This window comes from Elgaria multicarinata, chromosome 11, assembly GCF_023053635.1.
Source record: "Elgaria multicarinata webbii isolate HBS135686 ecotype San Diego chromosome 11, rElgMul1.1.pri, whole genome shotgun sequence".
NCBI classification, from domain to species: domain Eukaryota; kingdom Metazoa; phylum Chordata; class Lepidosauria; order Squamata; family Anguidae; genus Elgaria; species Elgaria multicarinata.
In genome coordinates, this window is record NC_086181.1 from 33,000,761 (window position 1) to 33,024,769 (window position 24,009).

Consider the following 24,009-nt stretch of genomic DNA (forward strand, 5'->3'; position numbering starts at 1 on the left):
ATGGCATACCACAATGAAAACGGTTAGTATTTGAAGGGGAGACCTTCTCTTCCCATAACGGTGAACGCTCAGTGGGGATTTTCCTTTCTTTCTGTCCCCTCTTCCTTACACTTCGCCTCTCCCAAGCGGACGTCTCCGGAAGTAACGTTCGTCGCGTGTCAGAACGAACAGAATATGGCGACAGCGCAGACTAGACTCGGCCGCCTTGTCTCTTCTTCCTAGGGCTACAACCATCGAGCACTCGGAGGCTGGAAAAGCCCCATTTAGCAAATAGGCGAAAGGCTGCCTTTTATAGCCTCCACGGACTTTCTCATTGAAAGCAAGGGCTGGACTATTTCCGGCCCTCCAGATGTTGCGGGGTTAAAACTTCCATCAGCCCTAGCCAGCATAGCCAATGGAGAGGAATGATGGGAATTGCAGTCCAATCAAACACCTAGAGGGTGCCCACCCCTTCTTTAAAGTTACATGTTTTTAATGGCCTCCACTATGACGGCCGTTTTTAGTTAAATCCAACATAAATCCTACTTAGCGCACACCCGTTGAAATGAATGGAACTTAAATTTGCCTGACGCCTACGTTGTGTTGATTTTGGCGCCAGGTGAAGTCCTTTCTATTCTCTCAAGTGTTTTAGTTTTTTAAAGTTGTTTTTATTTGATACTGTATTTTAAATGTCTTGCCGCTAGCTTCTGGTTGATTATTTTATTTTTATATTGTATTTTATATTGTAATAGCTTTGGCTATTGTGTGGTATAAAAATGTCATTAATAAATAAAATTAGTCAATGACTAACTTAAGCCCCATTCATTTCAATGGGATTACTCTAAATAAGACATATTTTGAATTTTACCCCTTTGATCCACTTCTTTTCCTATTAGCCAACCAGGAACTATGAAAAGGAAACTATGGCCCTTTCTACACCTAAGGATTATCCTAGGAGAATGGAGGGATCGTCCCTGCCTGCTCCCGGGATCCCCTGTGTGTCATTTGCATGCACAGGGATGATCCCGGGACGATCCCTGGAAAAAAGGCAGGTGTAGAAATGACCTATATTTACCACAATAAGTAATACCAGATCCAGTGCTTAAGAGGCTTATATTGTACCTCTGGTACAGTATTAATAGTATTGTTGCAATAATGGCTGTGCAAAGTCTAGGTTATTATTACTCTGATGAAGCTGACCAAATGAAAAAAAAGCGATTGAAAGTTTTACTTGGCTGCCATTAATAGAATACTGGGATTAAATACAAAATGACAGACTTCAGAACGGTCAATATTGTTTCCGTTCTTTTTCAAAAAATAAAAGACCAAACAGAACTTATTTTTTTAATGAGAGGCATTACTTGTTAATGGAGCATGAAATAAATGTGAAAATATTATTTATAATTTGAATCGTTGGGTTTTCTAATAAGTTTTTTTAATTATCATGACATTTAATTTTAAAGTGCTGCGCTAATGAAGTTGTGTAAAGAACCGCAAAGTCCTGATAGGTAAAGCTTAATCCCCAAATGCCTCTTAAAAGTTTTTGCTTTAATGGAATAACAATGGCTATATGCTGTGTTTCAGTACAACTGCCTTCCCCAACCTGGTCCAACACACCTGAAGGGCACAAGATTGGGAAAAGCTGCAGTACAGTTTTATGCATCACAGTGTGCTAACCTTTCACTAGGGCTATGTATAGAGGTGTATACTATTGTTCTGGACAGGATCATGCATACTAATGGTGTTTCTCTAATATATGTATTTTTAAAAAGCCTGGGAAGCAGATAACGCTGGGAGAAACCAAAGTTGAGCTTCATAGCTAAGGATTTGAATCCCAAGTCTCTCTGGCTAACAATTACTTAAAATAAATACAATTTAGAATATGCCTATAATAACTGGAAACAATACTATAAACAATGGCAATATTTTCCAGTTTTGCAATAACAATAGCAGGGGTGGGGGAGGGGGGAAGCACAAAAATTATACACCAAAGGAGAATTTCACGAAGTGTGGCTTTTCTTGTCAATGTGGCGTGGAAAAAACAGTGGTGGAAAAACTTGGCTGAATTTTCCCTTGTAGAGGAGCCCTCCAAAAGGTCTATGTCTGGCCACCCTACCTCGCTCCACTTTTCCAACATTACTAAGGGTCCAATCCTATGCAGGTTTAGACAGAAAAAGGCCTGGTTGGGGAATACTGGGAATTGTAGGCCCTTTTTCTGTCTAAAGCTGCATAGGACTGCACCTTAAACAAATGGGAAGGAGAAAGGAAGATAATGACCCTTTAGTTCAGTGTAATTACCCAGCATGCCCCTGGGTAGTGAATTTGCTGCCATTTTATGATTCTGATAGGGTTGTCACCTCAGCTCTATAACAGACACTTTGGCTAGATGGGAATTCAGTCCTATATGTAAAAGAGCAATCGCCAGGGTTTTTGGTTTGTTTGTTTCTTGTTTGTTTCATTTAAATTTTATTTAAATGTGTGTGTTTTTGGAAGAGGTGGCAACCTTAGCTCCTTGAATGTTTTTTCAATGGATTGGGTCTGATGTTTACCCAGGATGCATCTCCCCAGCATGCTTTGCAACAACGACAACAATTGCCTTGCTACCCTTATGTCAGATGTCTAACAGGAGAGAGATGCATAGTCCTTTCTTCCTCCAGGCCTTGGAGGGAAAGGGGCACAGGGTTCAAGCCGTGTGTTGTTTATTCTCTCTGTGAATACAGTGGGGATGGGGCAGGCTTATCCAGCGTCCTTGGCTGAGGTCTCTGATTGGTCCGTGTCGCTGTCCGAATTCTCCCGCTGAGGCTGATCCTTGCGCCGGGTCACTTTGCTCAGGAACTTTCCTGACCCGCCTTGGCGGGAGGGGCAGCAGATCAGGGGCTGTAGTGTAGGGAGGGGAGGAAATGAGAAGCAATACACAATCCCAAATGCCCCCTCCCCTTTTGACACTCCTCCCTGCTTGGCAAAGAACGTGGTCTGCTTGGCACAGAACCAAGGGATGTGAGGAAACTCCCCGGGGAGCAGGACCAATAAGGGGTGGATCAGGTCCCAAGTTCCAATCCCCGGAAGTACGGTATTAGGGTTGCCACCTCTCCCAGAGGCGGTGTGGGGCATGGCTAAGTAAATGGTCATTGCTCTTTTACACATGTTAAGGACACAATCCTATGCATGTTCAGGCAGGAAAAAAGTCCTACAATTCCCAGCATTCCCCGGTTGAAGGACATTTTTCGGCCTGGGCATACATAGGGTTCCAGCCTTATTCATCGAAAGTATATCCAAATTTAAAATAGTTAATTCCCTCTTCCCCCACCCCCTTAACAATAGTTTATTCCCTCTTCCCCCACCCCTTACAAACGGTTGGGTGGCAAATCCCACCCCGGGCCACGATAATATAACACCAGTGGTTGAGGTGGCAACCCTAAATGTGAAGGTTTGAAAATAAGTGAGAGGGAACAGCTCTCCCCAACCTGGTAGACTCCCCAGGTTGGGAACAGCTGAGATAAAGCATGAGTGTTACATATGCCAGGAATGACACCTTAGAAGGCCCTTTCCCCCCTCAGACCTTTACGGTTGGCAGTTGGCTTTATCCTGTGCCAGTAAGGTGAGGAGAGGAGGAAAAAACTAGGGAAAGGCTTCTGCATAGAAGGGATTCCGCTCACAAGGATGCAAGGAGGAGCTGCACCTGCAGAAATTCCTGCCATATAACTGTAAAGCATGAGAGCTAGTGTGTTGAACTTGTGAGAGCCGAGTTCAAATCCCCAATCAGACATGAAGCTGGAGGCAAGTAACATTCCGTCTTTCTCTCTCTAAGCCTAGCCCAGCTCAGCTTATTGGGTTATTGTAAGGATGAAATGGGAAACACCCTTCTTGGAAGAGGGGTAGGGTATAAATATCATCACTTAAAATAAAGAAATGTAAGAGCCCTGCTCCCTCCTTCACACCTGGCATCCTCTCTCCAGTGTCCTTTACTAGGAGAAGGGTCAAAGTTCAGCATTAAATTCACCCAAGATATGCCACACATTGAAACTTTACAGAATGCTATCAACTAAGAACAGTTGCATAGATCTGCTGCTATTATTATTATATTATTATTATTATTATTATTATTATTATTATTATTATTTCCTACAAATCTGAAGAACATGACTCACTGCCCACTGAACTTCCTGATTATCTCCCCTCCCATTCTGGACTTCAGAGATGTCGCTATGCATTGTGTGTTCAAGCAGTTCTTCGCAGCTTTAAGGACTAGAAACATCCGGAGTCCTACAGCTAATTCGCTGGCTGAGTGGCAGAATGCACGCGCTTTCCCTAGGAGGCAAAATGCCTCTTCACCCCAGTTGCTGGGGAACACAAGCAGGAGGAGGGTGCTGTTGTGCTCATGTTCTGCTTACGGGCTTCCCAGAGGCATCTAGATGGGCCACTGTGGGAAACAGGATGCTAAACTAAAGAGCCCTTTGGTCTGATCCAGCACTATTTTTACGTTCTTATTCCTCTTGTCTGACGCTGGGACTCCCATGCTGGTTGGCCTTTCTCCTCCCTGTTTATTTGTTATTGTGATTTTAGAATGTAAGCCATATGGCAGGGTGTTTTGTATTCTGTTTTATTTTGTTCTGTACAGCACCATGGACATTGATGGTGCTATATAAATAAATATTAATAATAATAAATAATAAAATCCTGGATGGGACCTTGCATGCCCCCATCTCTCCCTCCCTCCACCTTGGCCTTCTGTGCAGCTCCTGACACTGCTCGGAGGAGCAGAAACCAACTGGCAAAGATGTCCCCATCACTGCGTTCCCTTGCCAGGAGAGGCTGTACCAGTTGAATGGTGCCCATGGATGCATTGCAAACCTGCAGCTCCCACACCTTCTACAATCTCTCCTTCCCCATTTCCCATGATGTCTTATACCTGAATAGTATTGAGGTCCTGCTCGGAGACAAGCGGGGAAAGTCCGTCCACGCCAGCCGAGGGAGACCGGCGGGGTGACCGGCGACGTTGGGTCACATAGGTGCCATCCATCTGATCCTCCAGAAGCACCGTCTCCACCTGGGAGAGAAAGAAAGGGAAATTCTGCGGCTTTTCAGGAGGCAATGAAAAGGGGCTGTAGGAAGAACTAAAGCCAGTTCCTAAACTGCCACCGAGGACCCATCCTCCCAACAAATGCAATACTACTAGTAGTAGCAAATTCCAGAGGGGGAGCTAAGCGATTTTTTATTGTGGTGTCATTTTTTAAGGACTGGAGCTCACTGCAGCAAGTGTTATTCTCAGTTGGTAGATTAGACAGACAAACAGACCAACTCACCCACACAGGTACAGGGGCGGGGCAGGGAGGAGATGGGCCACCCCTGCAAATAATGAGACCAAAAAGCCATGAAATGTAAGAGGTACGCTCTTACCTTGTCATCGTGTGTTTCTGCCTACTGAAGAAACACGTTGCGCATTTGGAGAAGTGGGCTCTAGTCCACAAAAGTGTCTGCCAGAATAAAACGTTAGGCTTTAAGGTACTACAAGTTCCTTTGCTGCTTTTGTACGGGGGTGCCAAAAGTGTAGCCCATGTGAAGCCATTTCTGGCAGCTTGCCAGGTCACCCCCTGCATCTGCCAGGGTGGCCATACTTCCTGTCCCTTGCTTTGCTCTGATTTTTCCCATCAGAGATACGCAAGGGATTTCCTTGCTAATGATAGCAAGGAAATCTCTGCCCCCTTATCTCTCATCTTTGCGATCTCGCTGTTAGGGTCACTGAGGCAGTGAGGAGGTTGCAGAACTTCTATTTTGCACTTCTGCTGTAGTAATATCGGAAAATGCCACTGAGCACGTGCTCTCTCTCTCTCTCTCTCTCTCTGACACACACACACACACACACACACACACACACACACACACACACAGAGGCAGCCTCCCAAATGCCACTTCATGCAATATTCAAAAAAGCAGCTTCCAGACCCAAACTCTGGCAATTTGTCATTTTGAAATGAAACATACATAGGTTGGGGACACATACTTGCTTGTGGCGTGAGGGGTTTCGCCCCCGAATCTGCAGAGAACGACTTTCCTCCTCATCAGTCCCATCCTCATCCTGCTGTGGGAGAACATGGGAAGGATGGAATGAGTGACTCCAATACAATTTTCTCCCCCTCTCACTCTTCCATAACATATGTAAAGCTCTAAACAATTTGGGGCCTTTGTCCCCTCCTCCCATATGTCCCACACGCGCCTTATGGCTTTCCATGGAAGCCCTGCTTCAAATATGCTCCCTCGTTCTGAAGCTCGGAGGGTGGGTGGTGGAATAAAAGACAGGGCGTTTCGGTGGTGGCCCCTCAGCCCTAGAATGCTTTCCCAAGGGAAGTTTGCCTGGCACCCACATTACTATCTTTTTGGCACCATGTTAAAAAACATCTAAAATGTTTTTTTAAATGTCTAGAACAGAAAAAACATTTTAGTATTCATGTTTAAGGGGGCAAGCCTATGCATGTTTAGACAGAAAAAAGTAGCTAGTGGATCTTGCTGGCTGGGGCATGCTGGGAGTTGTAGGGCTTTTTTCCTGTAAAAAGATGGATAGGGTTGTGCCCTAAGTTATCGATACTATTTTAGTCCCTACAGTATAGATTTATTTATTACATTTATATCCCGTCTTTTTTCCTCCAAGAAACCCAAGGCAGCATACATAACCCTCCTTCCCTCCATGTTATCCTCACAACAACAACCCTGTGAGGTAGGTTGGGCTGAGAGTATGTGACTGGCCCAAAGTCATCCAGTGGGTTTCCATGGCCGAGTGGGGACTAGAACCCGGATCACCCGACTCCCAGTCCAACACCTTAGCCACTACACCACAGTGGCTCTCTTAGACCTTGTACCTAATGGTGGTTAGTTAGTTTTTTTTCATTTGTATTATATTTTATACTATGCTGGTATGTTTATTGGGTTCATGTTATTGCATTTACTGACATTTCATTGGCTTATGCTTTTTTAAATGTACATTGTATAATGCCTAGTTAGTTGCTTAATAACCACATTGCATTACATTACATAACCAAACAAATACATCTCAGTAGTGATGTATTCTCTCAGCATCTTAACAGTCTATAAATTCAATTTTAACTTTGCTGTTCTAAATTTGTATTTTAAATGTGTATTTCTGCACTGCTGCTGATTTTATCTTGGCTGTGCTTTTATATTGTATTTTATATCACATTTTTATAATGTTTGTTTTATACTTTGAATGGTTTTAATTTTTGTGAACCGCCTAGGGAGCTTCAGCTATTGGGCGGTACAGAAATGCAATAAATAAATAAATAAATAAATAGTAGTGCTTCCTGCTACTTCCTGTGTCCATTGGCCCCTCCCATGTCTGATTCAGTGCTGTTCCCCTGCTCTATTCAACCAACCAGGCCCAGTGTCAGCATGACTGCTAGGACCTCACTGCCAATACCTACCTTGGGACCCCTTTAATCCCCCCCCCTCCCCAGGGGGCTGCTCTAGGAGCAGCCATTTATAGTTCTGCCTTGGAGTAATGCGATGCCAGAGGCATTGTGGGAATTAAAATGGTGGCTCCTAAACTGCTACGGCCCCTGATAATCCTGGGCCTAGGCCTGGCGGCCATCTTGGTCTAGTCTTCTGAATGGGTGCTGCAAAGCCTCGTTATGGTGGCCTGAGCAGTTGCTAGGGGAGACAAGTGTTTAGGGTAGGCCAGGTGTCCTTTCTTCCCTACCGAAGACAGTCCTTTATTTGAAGCGCTGCCAGAGGACAGTCCTCTATTTGAAGGTACCCTCTGTTTGATGGGCTTTGTAGTCCAAGTCAGGTCCAAAGGTTTTTAAAAAACAAAACATCAGAAGGAAGAAGTGGGCCTTGGAGTTTCCCATCCGCAGTTAGCGCCTGGACAGCAAGCTGAGAAAGGTACACACAGGTCACCCGGTCCTCGTCTTCCCCCGTTATGGTAAGAGCTATTCTAGTTCTATTTAAATTATAGCAATTATTTCCAAATGTACATCAAGACATAAATTAGCTCTTACAAACTGTATGCAAATGTGCCTTTTTCATCTTGTCCCTCACCCTCCCACCCATTCACAAGTGGCCTCCCTAGGGCTCTTCTCTGCCCCATCCACCCCCTGTCCCAGCCACTCCCATTTAGGGGCTAAGGGTCATAATAGTGTGGAATCATTTCCCCACATATACTGCCCTGAGTTCCTTGGATGAAGTGGGGGTGGGGGTTTATATATCAACGAGAAGCAAGGAAGGCCCAAACAGTTCATTTCTTGCAGTGGGAGGGACTGGCCCACATAGACAATGTCTGCCACATGTTGGGTATAACTCCAGTGGTGGCTGCTTCTCTAGTTGCAGTGACAACTGGAACTTGATTTGAATCAGGAGTCAACTCAACTGCGCAAGTAGCAGCGTAGAGTTTTCTGTGTCATGACTCAAGCCAGAAACAGTAGTGCACCGGAGCATGTGCAGAATGCCTCCCCATCCGCAAAGGGCTCATTACAAACAGACCCTGTATGTCAGATATATAAGGGGGCAACGCTTCCCAGTCCAGGACTTCCAGGGGAGTTTGAGGCCCATCGTGTGTGTTTCACTCACCGTTTCAGTGACATAAGTGGATCTAAAGCATTGCAGATCATGAGGTCCGCCCAGAAAGCCATCCTCTGCAAAATCCGGCCTGGAAAAAAGGAGTACACTTAAGAGCATAGGGAATGGAGCTCATGGGTATACCCCCACAAGTCCCTCTCATTTTCCTAACTAGCCCCCCTCCCTGCCACAAGGTCACTCACGGGCAGCTACATTCGGAGCCTGGGCTGGGTTCCCGTCGGGCTGCGAATCCTGGCTTGCACTTGAGAACAGGGTGAAGGAGGGCTGCAGTGCAAGAGAAAGGAGGGGTGATGTTTAGGGATTCTGGGTGAAGCTAAGAGCTCAGTGGGGGGTCTGCCCCCATGAAAATGGGAGGGGCTATTGAAACAGTGAGTGGGGCCAGATGGACAGTGACTGAGGTGATGCAGCCAGTCTTTCATGTTTTTAAGGAATTCATATCGTGCTCCTCAGTCAAAAAGGCTCCTGGAGTGGCTTATGTGAAACTGTAAAACAAGACAGTCCCCTGCCCTGTGAGGTTATGATCTAAAAAGGCATGACATGCAAGGAAAAAGGAAGGGGGAGGGAAGAGGAAAAGATGAGAAGGGGGAGTGGCACCAGGGATGTCAGCCACTTACCGTTTTCTGTACGTCGAATGATAGTGCAGAATTCAGAATACGGTATGGGAGGCTGTGACAGGAGCTGGAAAAGCCCTTGGTAGTCGGGGGGACTCAGTAATCCCAAAAGCCGCTCAGCTAACCCCCGTGCTGCAATGTAGCACAGCCGGGCCTGGGCCAGTGACTGCTCCGCGTGGAAACAAGACAGCTGAAGAGAGGACAGGAGACAGAAGCCATGGCTTTACCGGACTGGAGCCCTCTGTTATTCTCTGTAGAATTTGCCCCCCCACCCCAATATCAAACATACCTAAATGAAGATGCATTCACCCACTAACCTGAATAACTGTGCTCCACGGAAGTATATGCCACTGTAAGGTATTGAAAATATGTACGCTGCTGTAAACTAAAAACTCTCATTTTCACTCCCTTTGCCAGTACTTCCCAACTTTGGCCCCCAGTTCTTGTTGGATAACAACTCCCATCATCCTTGGCCATTGGCCATGCTGGCTGTGATGATGGGAGTTGTTGTCCAAGAACATCTGGAGAGCCAAGATTGAGAACCATCCACCCCAATCTTATTTATTTAAACATCATATTTATTAGGCAACCAAGTACAGGTTATAGCCAAATATTTATTTAATCATTCAGTCTATAAGCTGCCCTTCAATAACAGCATTCTTAGGGCAGCATACAGTTTTTTTAAAAACAAACACTCAGTTTTCCCCAGCCAGCTATGCTAAATGTTGTTGGACTCCTGCTCCCATCAACCCTCACTATTGACTGTGCTGGCTAGAAGTGATAGTAGTCGCAGTCCAACAACATCTGGCAGGCCACACATTCCCCAATCCTGCTTGGTTTGAAGGGGCAGCCTGGTTCAAGTCTGGTTTCAAGACAAAGAACCATAAGAAGGAGGGAGAGGAGAGCAGAGGGACCCGGAAGTTGCCTGTCCACTGTGATTAGCAGAGTGAGCAGGCACAGGGCCACTAGTCATAGCCTTTTTCATAGGGAAAGTGGGATATAAATGTAATAATAAAGCAAAATAGATAAATAAAATCTGGAGGGGACTAGGTTGGAGAAGGCTGACCTAAGACTTAGGAAAGAAAGCATCCTATCCCTGATCGTGCTTCACGTTCTGTGCATACCTTGGAAAACCGTCCCTGCCTCCTATTCGCTCTCTCCGACCATTCAATACTACTAAGACTGGGACTCTATGTACAGCTGGGAGGTACCTGAGCAGACTTTTGGGCTTCAACAGAAGTCTGGACCATTTTGGCAGTGCCAGCGACAGTGTTCAGCAAGAACTCAGCCATGTCTTCCGATATTCTGGGTGCAAAGCCTGCTGGAGCAGCTTTATCGTCCTGAGGAGGGCTGTCTTTGGGAGATTCAGAGCTCTCTTCCATTTTGGACCTGGGAGAGAGAGGGCGGAGGGAATGGATAGATGGATACTGGACACAGGCTGGAGAATTTAGTAGAGATCCTGCCTGGCTGAAAGGCAGATTCCCTTGTACTGGTGGTGTTAGGTTGGGACTTTGGGGCAGAAGTCCAGGGCTCCAGTTAGCAGAATGAGCAGACGGGCCCCAAAACACAAAGGAGGGTTGTGAAGCCTATGAACCCTCAGATGTTGTTGAGTCCAGTTCTCATCAGCCCCAGTCGGCATGGTCAGTAGTTAGGGATGATGTTGCCCAGCAACATCTGGAGGGCCGCACGTTGCCCACCCCCAGTCTAAAAAGCATGGAGGTCCTTAAGACCATTTTGTCCAGAGTTATCTGCCTGCACTGCTGTTCCCTTGCATTGGCTTGCAGAATCCATTTCAGAAGCAGATGTTGTGGACCATTGAACTCAAGCGGCTTTCTTGGGCTGGATGGAGCTAGAATTGCTTTTGAGCATGCACAGAGTGGCATTTCCTCCTCACTGAATTGCCAAGGACACACATTTCCCAACTTAAAGGTGTATACAATAACTCATATAGTTAGTACCGGATGGGTAGATTGATACGCTGCCATTATATCCTCCCATGTGGATCCTTCTGATTATTGAGATCTAGGGAGACCCTATGTTGGGGGGCCACCTTCTCAGGCAAGGGGAGAAACACCCTTCTTAGAAGTGGTGTCCCAAGTTACGGATCTTCTTTCTTCTTTTTGCTCTGGCCTGGTGCCAGATTTGTTAACCTTTAGGCACCAGATGATTATCTTGTTTTCCCAGGCATTGAAGGCTTTTTAAAATCTTTTAGCAGTCTGATCATTTTCAACTGCTGATGGACGACGTTCCTGGCCATTTTATTTGTGTGTATTTATTATTTTAATGTGTCATAAGCGACCGTTAAGCTTTTTTAAAAAATAAAATAAAAGCAAGACAGGACCAAAAGAGTTAAAATAAGTAAACAATTATTCAGGTCAAACAGATCAGGCATATCTTCACATGAAAAGATATGTAGAGGCAGCATAAAATGGCATTAGGCAATGAGGGACTTTGCCAAATGATTCTGGGCCTGAGGCAAGATTCTAAAGATGGACTTGAAAGTATATGGACAATGCAAGGGAAAAATTGCAGAAACGGGCAACTGAAATGATCAAGGGGCTGGAGCATCTCCTCTATGAGGGGAAGTTACAACAGCTGGGATCGTTTGGAAAGAGAGAGGCTAAGGGGAGACCTGATAGAGGTGTACAAAATTATGTGTGGTGTGGAGAACGTGGATAGGGAGACATTTTTCGCCCTTTCCATAATACTAGAACCCGGGGTCATCTCATGAAGCTGATTGGTGGGAAATTCAGGATAAAAGGAAGCCCTTCTTCACACTATGAAATTCACTTCCACAAGGTGTAGTGATAGCCACCAATTTGGATGGCTTTAAAAGGAGGTTGGATAAATTCCTGGAGAAGGCGATCCATGGCTACTAGTCCTGATGGCTATGTGCCACCTCCAATATCCAATGCAGTAAGTCTATATACACCAGTTGCTGGGGAACATGGGTGGGAGTGTGCTTTTGCACCATGTCGGTCCCTGGTCGACAGTTGGCCACTGTGTGAACACAGTGCTTGCCTTGATCGACCCTTGATCTGACCTAGCATGGCTCTTCTTATGTTCTTAAAAGAATCCTTGGGAAAATTCAGAAACTGGAGTGAGGGGCCTCAAACTGAAGGCTTTAGTGCCCTTTTCTCCCTGGCCAGCAGAAGCAGAACAAATGCATTTGCTTACTTGGTGTAATGTCTACAGGTTGCAGTATTCTGGTTTTCTCAGTGCAATTTGTGCTTTAAAGTGCACGTCATTCACAGCCTTCTCTCTAGCTCACAGCTAGCACTCTGAATGGATTTAAGATGTAGGACGTGCACCCTCTCTTTTGCCTCTCATTCTCCACGTGGAAGACGGCAACACATTTATTTGCGGACGCGGTGATAAGAGGCATCCTACTGGAAGCTTGCTGCCTGTACTCAAAACGATGTAAGGGCTGTAGAAGCGGACTCAGTGGTGGTGAAATGCACATGCTCAGAAGCCCTCTGAAGCACTGGCAAGCATCCTCTAGCTGAGGGGTGGGCAAAAGGGAGATCTCCAGCTGTTTTGGACTTCAACTCCCAGAAGCCCCTCCAGCATGGCCAATGCCAAGGAATGATGTAAACCACACTGTTTCCAGCCTTTTGGAAATAATGTAGCTTGCAACTAATTGCATCATGAACCAGGATTGTATGGTTTGCTGGAACAGTGGAGTGCACCAGTAGACCCACCTGTGGCCTTCTGTTTACATAAGCTAGAAACCAGCCTTCCCCCAAACTGGTGCCCTCCAGATGTGTGGGACTACAGCTCCCCATCAACCCTTTGTCAGCCAGCTAGTTTCTCAAAGTTCTCCTTTAAAGGGGAGTTCAGCCCAACGCTCAGAGCAAAATCAGGACTTCAGTAATATACAAAGCCGATTGTCTGTCAATGGAACAAGTAAGAACGCACCTGGGGCTTGCTAGGGAACATTTTTGGCTTAAAATATTTCACTCAACCTCCCATCATAAATGGGGCACAAACCCCCTTTGGCTACCTTGAATACAAACCATCACTTGCTTCCCTATCAAGCCTCCGGTTGTGGGAGGTGGGATGCAACCAAGATGCTCCTTCGCTTGGTAGCCAACTGCCAGGGATGCGGTTGCCATGGGAATGCTTCCAGAGCCCAGTTGCTAGGTGATGGAATTCCTTATAATGTAAGAGGGTTGAATGTTTGCAAGCTGCACAACAGGGCATACCTAGGGCACATGAGATGGAGGTCTACGACTGTGGGTGTGAGCAGGGGAAAGTGGTCTCTCGGAAGGAAGAGTTGCCAGGAACAAAAGTGTAGCAACGTAACTTCTAACCAGCCCCCCACCTCCCACTGTAGGATCCAATTGCTGAAAATAATGCATTTAGATCTGAAGAAGGATCACTTGGATTAAAGATGTTTCTGAGACGAAGAATCCTTCCTTCCAGCAATACTTGACTTAGGGAACTCAAGCACTATAATTCAACGCAGCAGGATGCATCTACATAAAACTCCTTAAACATTACTCTGGATTCAGTGGAGAGCCAGCAACCTCTGCATTCCTGATGCTGATCACACACTGGTTTGGGATTTCCATTCCAGAAGCAAAATGTGCCTTGAACAAGGAAAGAAAAACCTTTTACCTGTCTGATGGTGTATTTAAAGAAGGGCCATTGACATGTGTTGTAGGGAGCAAGTCTGACAGATGAACTTGGGGATCCTCTCCTGTGCAAACGTGACCCTAGCCCTCTCCAAGCCCAAAGAGACAGAATACTTTTGATTTTTAAATATTCAACATTTTTATTAAAAGATCTCACCCCACCCAACCTCTCCCACTGGCGGCCCTCTAGAGAGCAGCCAATTCCGTCTGTGTGTTCTCTTTCCGTTTTTGCTGTCCCAAGTAAGATTCACACTTCCCCGCCCCCATCCCTGTTGTGGTTCGTTTTTCTTTTTAAAAAAAGTGTTCTTTTTTTCTAATACATTCCATAGGACACATATGTCTAAGTTTCCCCCCAACATTTTTTTTCTTCATATATAAAAAAAGACATACACACACATACATACACACACTCACATTAGTTTTTAATCACCCACACAGAGGGAGACAGGGGAAAAAAACTCAGGGGTGGCGGAGAGTAGGGAAGCGCAAACAAAAAGAAAAAGACAGGAAGAGGTAAACTGTACATGGGGGAAGTTATGGCACCAAAAAACAGAAAAAAAGGATTTTTTTTTAGAAACAAAAGGATTAATTATTATAATACATCAAGCCCCTCCAGCCCGTCCCTCCCCATAACCCCATTTCCCGATCCCAGGCAGGCAGAAATCACTAACTGAACATATCTTGAAGTAACAAACAATCCCATTCTCTTTCCCCCTCCCACCCCGCCTTGTTTAAAATGGCGGCCTTGTTCAATCTGAAAAATTAACATGAGAAATCTGGAAAAGGATTCTGGGAGAAGTCTCTTTCCTCAGAAGTCCGAGACGTTTCAAGGAGGACATTTTATGGTTGAGGCCAAACTAGTGCCGGTGTGTTTGTGTGTGTGTGTGTGTGTGTATCTATGTATGTGTATCTATCTATATAAGGAGGACATGTGTAGAGAAGGTTATTTGGTGAGAAGAGAGGATTTATGAGGTTTTGTGTTTGAGTGACTAGGGGAGAAGACTTGCTTGACTGTTTTGCAATAGGAAGACAAGTGTTTAAAAGTTCCCTACCACAAAATGGCAACGTCCAGTAAACTTCAATGTCTTCGTGTGGGTAAAGGAGAACACATTCCCCTCCCTCAGAGGGAAAATCTTGTTTCAAAGTGTTCTTCCATCAGGGACTTTACTACTGGTCAGGATTCCCTCAGACTAGTTTTGCCTTCCTTGCTGTACACAAGGGAAGTGTGTCCTCGTCACACATTTACAGGACTTGTCCCTTTGGGGTGTATGGATCCTAAAGCCCCATGATCTACCATATGAGGTAAACAAAGCTTCCACTGCTCACTAGGAGACCCATGAGGTGGAGTGTTTATTCCATGTTTTCTACCTCTTTTCAGGATGGCAAAATTATTTCTCCTCCATGCTAATTTCAAAAGGATGGGAAGCTTGGATTGATCTGCCACCATCTTCCTGGGGAATGGTGGTACCCTATGGAGAGGTGACACATACCCCTCCTGACCGAGCCTAGGACTGATTGACACAAACAGCCGATAGGGTTGGTAGAACTCTTCCTAAACTGTCCCACTTTAGTTACCAGGTCAAGGAATCAACATGGTAAATACTTCCCTAAGGGAAAACGTTGTTGTGCATACAAAACTAACATATCAGGAGAAGGCCTGACCAGAGCTTGCCCCCCTGATATCCAGTTTTCATATACACTGGACATGCGTAACACCCTAACATTGTCCCACCACCTGAAATCCAAAATAGTCCAGTCCAGTAAATAGCTTTACCAACTCATCAGTTATTGTTGGGTGCAAAATGGGCATTCTTCCCTACATGTTGGAAACATCTAGAGAAGTTCTCTTCTGGATCAATTGGAAGAGGAAAATAAATCCCTGAAGGCTGACTTCTCACAACAAAGTTTATAGAAGTTTTCAACATCTTCTCCCCACGCCTGGCAAAGCCCTCATTTTAAGAAATGTGCACTTGGAGCCCCACTCTGAATGAACATGCACCCATGTTTCCTCTTAATCCAAATCAAGAGCATTGCAAGCAACGCTCCTTCCCATTTATGTTATGGCAGCCTTCCCCAACCCAATTCCCCCCAGATGTGCTGGACTACCACTCCCATCATCCTGATCCACCATGGCCATGGGTTGCAAAGTCCCCAGCTGAGGGAAGGGAGAAGAGGATGGCTTCAAAATTACCCTCACTTGCAGGGTCACCTTCCCTCATGACAGAAACTGCATTTCAAACCCTCTAGGTAAGAATTCAGGCTCCTAGCTTAGGCTCCTTCCCCTTTGGGTAGAAACACTCTGGCAAGCTTTGAAAAACGGTGAACAGGAGGAAAAAGAAGAAAGCGTGATTTGGAGCATGGAAAAAGTCCGTCAAGCTTCTCCTTTAACAGCCACCGTTGAAAAGCCGACTTCAAACCCCCCCTCCTCTTAACTGGGGGCCGGCAGCATATCAGATTCAGGGATTGTTCTCTACTGGCTGGTGGGACCATTTGATCTGACCCACATAGGTTCTGGGGGAGCTACAGGTGGGGGAATTGTTTCCCATCAGAAAACTGGCTTGATTTTTAAGGACAGAAAAGTCGTTTGACAAAGAGGCAATTGGCCCTCAAAATAATTGCAACAAGCTGACCCTGATCCCAAACCCTGGGTAGCCAGCCTTGGGGTTTGATCATACTGGGCATTCTGTGTAACTGAGAACATTCTCCAAGGGTGCATGGATTAGGGGACAGGGGACAGGAAGTGACGTATGGGAACAAGGGAGCATGAAGAAAGGGAGCTGGGATGAAGATGGTGTTCTTAACTCCGCTGGGGAGTTCAGGTTCTGCGACTGATCCCTTGGCATGCAAATACAGGAAGCCTGTTTGGGCTGCAGAATTGAGGAGGCTCAAACTGGCTGGGGAAGGGGGCAAGTCAGCAATGCAGAGAAAGGACTGGGGGGGAGGATGGTAGTTACAGGAGGCAACTTTTGAGGGGGCAAAAAGGTTCTGGGAGAAGAAGAGGCGGCTTGCAGGGAGGACCCAGGGCAGGGCGGAAGGTGATTCACAAGCCCATGGCCTTGGCTGCAGAAGGCGCCTGACCTTCCATAGGCTTAGGCTAGGGCTGGGAAACTGAATTTAGTGCTTTGCACAGGAGAGGAGGGAGAGCGGGAGGAGACTACCATTCAAAGCCCCTCTTCTGTGTGACAAGAATGGCAGGTGGTTTGCCCCTGGGAGGGGGAGGCAGCGTAATGCGTGTGGGTAGGGGGTGGCTATTAACACAAAGACCCCTGGGCTGGCATGGGCTTCGATCCACATCTCAAAAACAGACATATGGGTGGTGGTGGAGGGCACTGTTTGAAGTCTACATTCTGGTTCATGACAGGAATGTGAGGACTGGTTCAGGAACCATTTGGCTTCCCCTCCATCACGTGGGACCCCAGGGCTGGAGGTCAGCCACCTCATTGAGAAATGGGGCAATGTGGCCATGAGCTCGGAGGAGCGCGCAATTGGCACTTCCCTCTCCGTGGGGAGGGGAGGAAGGTTCCGGAAGCGGGGAATGGTCCAGAAGCAGAATGAATTCTGCGTTTCTCTTTTTGTCTGCGGATTTGGGCGGGATCAAAAGCCAATGTCCACGCCTTAGAAAAGATGCAAAGTTCTTCACTGTCAATCCGATAATTCTATGCATGCACAGGTTTAGCCACCGCCAATGGCAATCCAGGGTTCTCCCCAAATCCATGCCCATTCATAATTTAATTTCTCTTACACCTGAACCAATTTATGGAACCATGACGCAGGAGAAAAAGAACAGATTTCTGGCTGCAGCGGCTCTGTTCACAGGCCAGGGGTGCACAATCAAGATTTCTGGATTTGTTGCAATGTGGGATCTTTTTTTTTCTTTTCTTTTTAATCCCTTCCCAAGAGTGGGATTGGGAATATCCAGCCACACCCTGAAGAGATAATTTAGCCTCCGCTGCTGGGGCACTGTTCTTGGTCTCTCTCGCCCTACAGATTGAGGCAACGCTGGAGGTGTGAGCGGCAACAATCAGGGACGCAGGAGCTGACTGCCAACGTCACGTCCGCAGCTTCGGTGTCTCTACCCGTTTGGCGGGGGGTCAGAAGCCACAATCTGAGGAGGCCCCAGCTATGCTCCGGAGGGCGGGAACTGAACCTTCCACCTCACCGTCCGAGTCTTCTGCGTCTCTGCGCTTGCGAGGAGGAGGCGGCTGCTCAAGGGCCACCCCTGCCGATGACTGAGGAGCCGCCCACTGTGGTTCAGTTTCACAGCATCTCCCGTTTTCCAGCTCGCTGAGCCCTGGCCAACATGCCCCGCCTCCCTCCCCTTTCCACCAGCCAATCCCCCGCCTCCCTCTGGCAAAGTCTCCCTGTTTTCTCCCCATCGCCTCACGAGTAGGAAAAGTGTGACCCGTTGAGGATATGAGAGGTGACACTGGCCGAGCGACTGATGCCCTGGTCCGACTGGCCGCCAGAAGCCGTGCGCCGCAGGGGCTGGGGGCTGTTCCGCAGCATGACTACATTGGAGCGGCCACCAGGGGCTGAGGAGGAGGAGGAAGAGGAGGAGGAAGGAGAAGAGGAAGGAGGGTGGAGCCAAGCCGAAGGGGGTGGGGCTAGCATGGGGGGCTGCCTCCAGGCGTGGGGGGCGCCGGCTGTGTTCTGGACACCATGGCTCCAATGGGAGCCGCTACGGGGGACGGGGCGGGAGGGCCAGGGCTGAGGAGGGGCAGTGTAGCCTTGGTTGAAGGCTTCAGCCGGGATGCCCGTCAGAGCCATGTTGCTGAATCCCAGGCGCATGCTCTCGGAGTCGAAGGCCTCGATCTCCCGGGCCTGGCGCTCCAAGAGGCTCCGGATGCGATCGGAACGCTCGTTCTGCAAGGCCAACATCTCCTCCTCGATCTGGAGATGGACAGACACAAAGAAACAATATTTTCTTAAAAAGGAGGGAGACACAGGCCTTAAGAGGCAGGCATCCGTCAGCGCGCTGGCCTCGCTTGCCACAACTCCCCTCCCGTCCTGACAGGAGCGAGCGAGCCAAGAAGGATTTTGCTCAGGCAGGCTTCCAGGTTTACAATTGGGTTCATTATTACCAGTGGTAAAAAGTGCTGAGACAGAAGAAGATGGACAAGGAGTATTTGTAACGGGGAGGTAAATAGACCGATTCTCTTATCTTTGCTAAATTGGAGCTAGCAGGAATTCTAGACTAAAAAAATAAAAGGTTCTGCTTGGCTGAGCTTCAGTTTCTGTATTCAGTTGCTCACAGTACAGGTTTACAGCTTGCAGCCTTAGTTAGAAGTGAAAGGGCAGAACGTTTTTCAAACCCAAATTGCAGGGATGATGTATTTGCTCTCCGCACATCATGGGAAGCAAAGGTGGTAGGGAAATAATCCTGGGTGGCAAAATTAGTAGCAAGGGAGATGGCCCTCTTCCTTCCTTTCACCTACAGGATGTCTAGTTCAGAGTAGCGTCTTCAAAATTCTAGAACACAGCAAGTATTTGGGGAACAGTTCTTTGGAAGATTTTTTAAAGGGTGTTTGGAACGGAATGCAGCATTTTTTTCATTTTTTAAAAAAATGCTCATCAACATTGTCCTGGTATCCCAGAGGGACTGGACTTCTTAACTGACTACTAGAAAACTGGTTTGGCTACCAAGGCCAGCCAGACTTTGTGAATACGTATTTAGAGGGGTGAAAGAGCAGCAACATCTGAGTTCGCCAAGAAGGAAGGGGGCTAAAACTGGGTGGACAGAAGGTAAATTTCCAGATGTTTTGGACTTCAGCTCCCATAAGCTCCTACAAACTCAGGCAGCAATGATCAGGGATGCTGGCAGTTGAAGTCCAAAACAATTTAAGATCTATGCCCACCCCTATGCTTGGGAGTCTGAGAGAGGCGTGCCTAAAGCAGCCTTCCCCAAATGGATGCTCTCCAGATGTTCTGGACCACAACTCTCATCAGCCCTAGCCAGCATGGCCATCAGTTAGGGATCATGGGAGGAGCTGAAAACATCTGGAGAGCTGGTTTAAAGGGAGGCTCCATGTCGCCCAATAGCACCGACCTACCTTTCTGCCATGAATTTGACTGACCCCCTTTGAAACTATCTGAGGCAGCGGTCATCACCGCATCCTACGGTGGGGTGGGGTCTCGAACCTCTTTCAGCCCTAAAACTGAATTCAATTTTTGAAAAGCTCTTGGGGGCCCACATTCCAGTGTGAGTAGGGCTGAAGGAGAAAGGGGTGAGCCCAAAATACATCCAATACCAGCATATTTTAACTTTAAAGCTCTTGCTGTCAAGGACTAAAGCTTCAGGAGAGGCATTTCAACTTTTTAGAACGGGAAGACTGCGCAAAACCCAGAAATCACCAAACTATTAGTGATCAGGGGAAAGGGCGTGTGGATCTGTGGGGAACCCTGGTAGGCCGCAATTGTCCCGTGGGCCTGAGGTTAAACACCCCTGCCTATGGCAACAAATCCCATAAAGCCAGTACGCATTGTGGGAGGAAACACTTCCTTTCGCCTGTCTGGAATCTCCTGCTCATCAAATGTTATTGGGTGACTCCATGTTCTGAGAAGGGAAGAGGTTTTCCTCCACACACTAAAACACTGGCACTCACAGCAGCTCTTCGGATAAAGACATTTTCCTTTCTGCATTGTGAGAAATAACACAGAGTAGAAACTTCAGGCCTGTGGGCCAAATGTAATTGGTTTTCAGAGTAGGAACCCCAGGCCTGCGGGCCAAATGTAATTGGCTTTCACGATCCGTTTCTGCATCCATCTTACAGAAAATCCATTAAGACCATAATTCCTAAGCTTTGTAAAAAAAGGGCTGACCTGCGCTATAATCCATATGAGAGCTGTTTCAACCATCCTGGCTTCCCTTACTCAGGCTGTGGCTCTTATGGAGCTCTCAGGAATTCCATGAGCAAGGCCCAGCGCAGTTCACCCAAGAACTACGGTTCTTGCGGGGAGGCAGCCATGGAAATTAAAATATTTGTACTAATCAAAAAAGTTCTCGTGCACACACGGCCGCAGAAGGATGCACCATGGGATTATGGATTAACCTAACAGGCATCTGGATTCTAAGGTGGGAAGGAAATGGATTTTTCTGGCCTCTGGGTGGGACAAGGGCTGCGGACCTGAGCATGTGCTAGGGAGCCAAGGCCCACGGATTCCCCGGGAGAAGCAGAGAGCAGTTGCTACGTACCCTCTGCTCCAGGAGGGCCCGGCGGATGGATACCCGCTGCTCAAGCTCCTTGATCTCGCGTTCATGCTGTGCCTCGGTGTGGATCTTGATCTTGCTCTGATAGGCGTTCAGCAACTCCAGCTCCTGCTGGAGCTGCATCCGAAGGACCTGGTACTCTGCCTCCTGCGTCTCATCCAACCGCAGCTACAAGGGGACAAATGGAGAGATGAGGGAAGGGGGAGCACCACAGGGCTGACTCCGAGGAGAAGGCGGCTGGTTTGGAGGGGAGAGGAAGGGAGAGCGGGAGCGCACCATTCATCTAGTACAGCCTTCCTCAACCTGGGGCGCTCCAGATGTGTTGGACTACAACTCCCAGAATGCCCCAGCCAGCTTTGCTGGCTGGGGCATTCTGGGAGATGCAGTCCAACACATCTGGAGCGCCCCAGGTTGAGGAAGGCTGTACTAGTATCACACCTGCCTTGGCCCTGGAACCGCAGGGGGGTGGGGAAACACATTGGCTGCCACTTTGCAATGCTATCACTGGAGCAACCTCACTGACTCCAAGTTGATTATACTCCAAAAAGGACAGGGTTTCTGGACGGCACGGCTCAAAGCATCTCCCACCTCAAAGCAAGGGAAAGCCATACCTGCGGAATTTCTGCCTATCATATTTGAAAGGCATGGAATTCCTACAAGGAAGAAAAGGTGAGGGAGAAGAGGGTCTGTCTTAATACTGAATTGGTCCTTGAGAGTCAAGTGATCAAAATACACCTTATTCTCCCCCAACCTGGTGCCCCTACAGTTCTGTTGGACTTCTGGAACTCTTCTAGACATTTCAGGCTACAACTCCTACCCCTTCCATGCTTGCTGGGGATGATGGCAGTAGTAGTCCATCGTAGCTGGAGGGCACCAGGTTAGGAAAGGCTGACCTAGGTAGCCCAGGGCCAGTTCAACTCCCATCAGCCTCAGGAAGGCAAAATAATAGTGACCCACCTCCGAGGGATGCTTAGAGAGTAAAGGACATGCGTTTTGGTGGAGGGCTACATGACCCTGTGTACACCCACAAGAACAGACACAGTGAGCCCTGGGAATTGTAGTTCTGGTGGTAAGGGTCTCTAACATAACACTCTCAGCATCCTCACCAAACTGCCTTCTTTTTGTGGGGAAGTGCTTCTCGACTTGGGGGAGAGAGAGGACAGTTAAAGTAGTATAAAACTAATACAACTTAATACAGACAGGGTCTCACGTTACTACTTACTAGGACTATATAATTTCTGCACCAAGGCAGCCCAAATTCCATGCCCTCTACAAAAGATGGGTTGAACAAGTTTGCCAAGAATGGCTTCTTCAGCATAATAATGCTTCGGTTGCCCAGAATTTTAGGGGAGCAATGGAAGGGGGACACGTGGAGGGGACGTGGCTCAGTGGCAGAACACCTGCTTTGCATGCAGAAGGGCCCAAGTTCAATCCCCGGCATCTCCAGGTAAAGCTAGAAAACTTCCTGCCTGTAATTCTGGGAAGCTGCTGCCAGTCAGTGTCGACAATATTGGGCTAGATGGGCCAAGGCTCTCACTCCCTCTAAGGCTGCATGCTATGACCCTACGACACAGAAAGGGGGAAAACCTTGCGGCCTGGCCTTCAGAGCACAGGTGGAGAATACTGCCCCTTCACTGATGGAGAAACTGGCCAATTCCCCCCTCCCCTCTCCCCGGGGGAGGGCAGAGTAGGGTACCTACGGCCTGAGTGGAGAGCATTTCATTGATGCTGTGGTCGTACTGCTCAGCCAGGATGGCCAGTTTGCGGGTTTGCTCATCCTTCAGGCGCTTGAGAATTCCCTTGTGCTCGCTCTTCGGGGTGGTCTCCAGGAGGTGGTTGCGCAGGGCCTTGTACTGCCGTGTCTGGATCTTGCAGGTGTCCTGGAACTGCTTTTTAATTTGCAGTTCCTTGGACTGAGTAGCAAGAGAAAAGAGGACGACAAGAAAAAACAAAACGAAAATGGGACAGCCCAAGCGACCGGAGGAGGGAGGGGAAGAATGGTGAACAAAGGATGAGTGTGCAGGGGGGGAAAGGGGGGAAAGGGAGAGAGAGAGAAAGAGACAGGAGCATGTGTTAGACAAACAACTCCCACCAGTAGGGTTTTGGTGGGGAGACCCTGCAATCCATTGAACCAATTTACTATTCCCCTCTTAAGTTAAGGCCACTTAAATATGACAAGTTTCCTAGACAGAAGCATTTTCACAATACTCAAAGGATGCCATGTCGAGTTCCAGCTAGGCTCTGGACTGCAGCTTAATGGCAGACCGCCTGGTTTGCATGCAGAAGGTCTCCGGTTCAATCCCTCGCATCATCGGCAGTTGAAGGATCTCCAGTAGCAGGGCTACAAAAGACCACTCCCCACCCCAAACCTTGGAGAGCCACTGAGAGTGAACAGGACCGGGCTGGATGGAGAATGGGCTGACTCTGTATAATACCAACGTAAATAGTGATGACAACCACAAAGCAGTCCCAGGTAATGTGTGTGTGACTATTTTGTTTTTGTTTTAAAATAGGATTATATTACAAATTGAGAAATGGTTGAAGGGTCAGCTGAAGGGTAAAAATTCTTTAAATACACCCCCCAAACAACACACCATTGGCTCTATTCACTCCCATTCTAGCATGAGCTAGGAAATGAGTGGGCATATTTGAGGCTTGCAAGGACTACTCCCCTCCACCTCCTTACAAGGTCCACCAACTGGAGCCCGGTGCAAATGGGGACACAGGATGATGATGGTGGTGGTGGTGGATATATGCAAAAGTGAAGAAACAGTGGTGCCTCTGAGCACACGCTTAGCCCAGAAATTTCTGATCAGTACCAGAACCAAACCCTCAAGCCCTTTCACACACAAACCCCCACTCGGTTCCTACCTATCCACTCCCCAGGATTCTTTTTCAGCAATCTAATTTGGTGGTGGTGGGGAATTTTTAGTCATTGCTATTGTTAGATAATTGGGAGTCAGAAACCCCTTGTTCATCTCCTGCAAAT

The 24,009-nt window shown here is 47.5% G+C and overlaps 1 protein-coding gene across 1 annotated transcript in view; it reads right to left on the minus strand.

Annotated features, from left to right (window-relative positions):
- Nucleotides 1-13,927: 13,927 nt before the first annotated feature.
- TAOK2 (TAO kinase 2) overlaps nt 13,928-24,009 on the minus strand; it is a 41,662-nt gene continuing 31,580 nt past the window's right edge. The window contains exons 18-20 of the mRNA XM_063138102.1: nt 22,721-22,933; nt 21,006-21,188; nt 13,928-18,703 (exon numbers count right to left, since the gene is read on the minus strand). Coding sequence (XP_062994172.1) covers nt 18,194-18,703; nt 21,006-21,188; nt 22,721-22,933 — 906 coding nt within the window. The 3' untranslated portion in view covers nt 13,928-18,193. The remainder of the gene's footprint in view (nt 18,704-21,005; nt 21,189-22,720; nt 22,934-24,009) is intronic.